Consider the following 1,937-nt stretch of genomic DNA (forward strand, 5'->3'; position numbering starts at 1 on the left):
GGGGGGGGGGGGGGGGGGGCGGATTAGACCCAGAAGGGAAACTGTTTTCCAAATTCAGTTTAAGTGCAATCCAAAATGGAAAAAAAGATCTCACAATCATTCGCATTAGATTTCAGTCCCAAATTGTGGAAACTTTGTAAGAATAACATGATATGAGCTGAAATCCTATGAGAATATATTTATTAAACTTGAACCTCAGCACTGGTTTTCAGCTGCACTTAAACTCCAAAGTGTTGGGCATATCTGGATTTGAACACCCTCTCCTTCATCCATCTCAAATTACCACATTATACATAACACCACTCAGAAGTTCAGTTCTTGGTTAAAATAAGGAATAAAAAGCCATCTTACCAACATTAGTATCAAAACTACGTGATGTATGGGAACACACAGGGCAACATTCTCCTGGTGGCACCTGAGGGTTCTCGCATTCGAGCACATCTTGACACTGGATCTCATCACAAAGAATGGCTCCATTGTCACAAACACAAATCTGGCATGGTGAGGGCTTCCAAATATCCCTGTTCAGATACATCTGACCATTCTGAGTACAGGCTACTTCTTCACCATCTTCTTCTAGGAAAAAGCAGAGACCCTTTTAAGCATTTTCAAATGATCAAACAGAAAGCATGTCTCTTCTGCGACTGTGTCATAGGTTCAACACGATCAGCATAAAACCTGAGGAAAACAGCTCAATCATAGAGTGGAAATCAATGCAAGGGGCTTCAAAATTACAGGGGACTTTATCTTCTTGTTAGGAAAAGGATGTTAAAATAGAAAGAAATTAGTCATTTTCTTGCTTTCACCATGTATTCACAACAAGAAAACAATCGTTTTCATGCTTTCACATTTGACAGGTGCCTGAAATGGTCAAAATATACAGTCCCTACAGAATGCAAAAACTATAGTTATGGGACCAACTAAGAGCTGTCTTACACTATTTGCGGGAAGAAAGGGGAAGATGTTATCACTAACCAGTGGGGAATTGTTATGGTGTTAGGAAATCTCCAAGAAGTGCTGGGGGTTGTCTCACCCTACAACTTTCACTAGTATATGGAGCTTAACGGGGGGTATCTTTGAGGAAAAGAGTTTGTGGCCAATATAACAACATGGCTTCCACTACTTCCTACCACTGAGACCCCTTCAGTGAGTCAGTCTCAAGTTAAGGGACCACTGAAATTGCTTTAGTTTTGCTCACGAGTGAAACCAGAAAATACACCATCTATATAGAGCCCAATTCACCAACCAGATCAAGTGTGAAGTCCAGCTCAAGCACAAGGATAAACCAGGCCCTAGTCTTTAACGTATAACAAAAGAATGGAGAAAAATACACCAAAATTTGTAAAAGCAGAAGAACTATTCAGGAAAATCTAACTTTTTCCTAGTAGATAACAACAATGGATAGAAATCTTCACAACTAGGGATTAGATACAAAGAGAATCATAATGTATACATTTTATATACTACACATTATATATAAAAATATTTTTATTATGATATTTATGCATGTAAACTTCCCACATATTATGCTTGTCTATCTTGTAACTCTAGCTACCACTTCAGATACAAATTTATTTCTCTTCTCTTGATCACCACCTGCATCTGTTGCCTTGACCTCTTTTTCCAGCTTCATCTTGAATCCCATTCATTAGAGTCTCTACTTTCTCCACTCTATCTAAACTGCTTTCTCCAAGGTCTAACAACTTCTCTTGGACAAATCTCTGAGTCCGTACTCCATCCTATGCTAGTAATACCCTCCTTGACATTTTATGCTCCCTGGACAGATCTCTGTTGTGATGTCTATAAATAGAATCATAGAATCATAGAATCAATGAGTCAGAAGGGACCTAGACAGATCATCTAGTCTGACCCCCTGCCATGGGCAGGAAGGAGCACTGGGGATGGCAGGGGTCATAAGACCCCAGCCAGGTGCCTAT

The 1,937-nt window shown here is 39.7% G+C and overlaps 1 protein-coding gene across 3 annotated transcripts in view; it reads right to left on the reverse strand.

Annotated features, from left to right (window-relative positions):
• Positions 1-1,937, reverse strand: part of COL5A2 (collagen type V alpha 2 chain) — a 232,878-nt gene that overhangs the window by 96,468 nt on the left and 134,473 nt on the right. For 2 of the 3 annotated variants that reach the window (XM_019523081.1, XM_019523079.1), the window contains exon 2: positions 352-576. In XM_019523081.1, the coding sequence (XP_019378626.1) occupies positions 352-576 (225 nt within the window). The remainder of the gene's footprint in view (positions 1-351; positions 577-1,937) is intronic. The other variant, XM_019523080.1, reaches the window with a different exon arrangement.

The sequence above is a fragment of the Gavialis gangeticus genome, unplaced genomic scaffold (assembly GCF_001723915.1).
Source record: "Gavialis gangeticus isolate Ggan-Ray unplaced genomic scaffold, GavGan_comp1, whole genome shotgun sequence".
Classification (NCBI taxonomy): domain Eukaryota; kingdom Metazoa; phylum Chordata; order Crocodylia; family Gavialidae; genus Gavialis; species Gavialis gangeticus.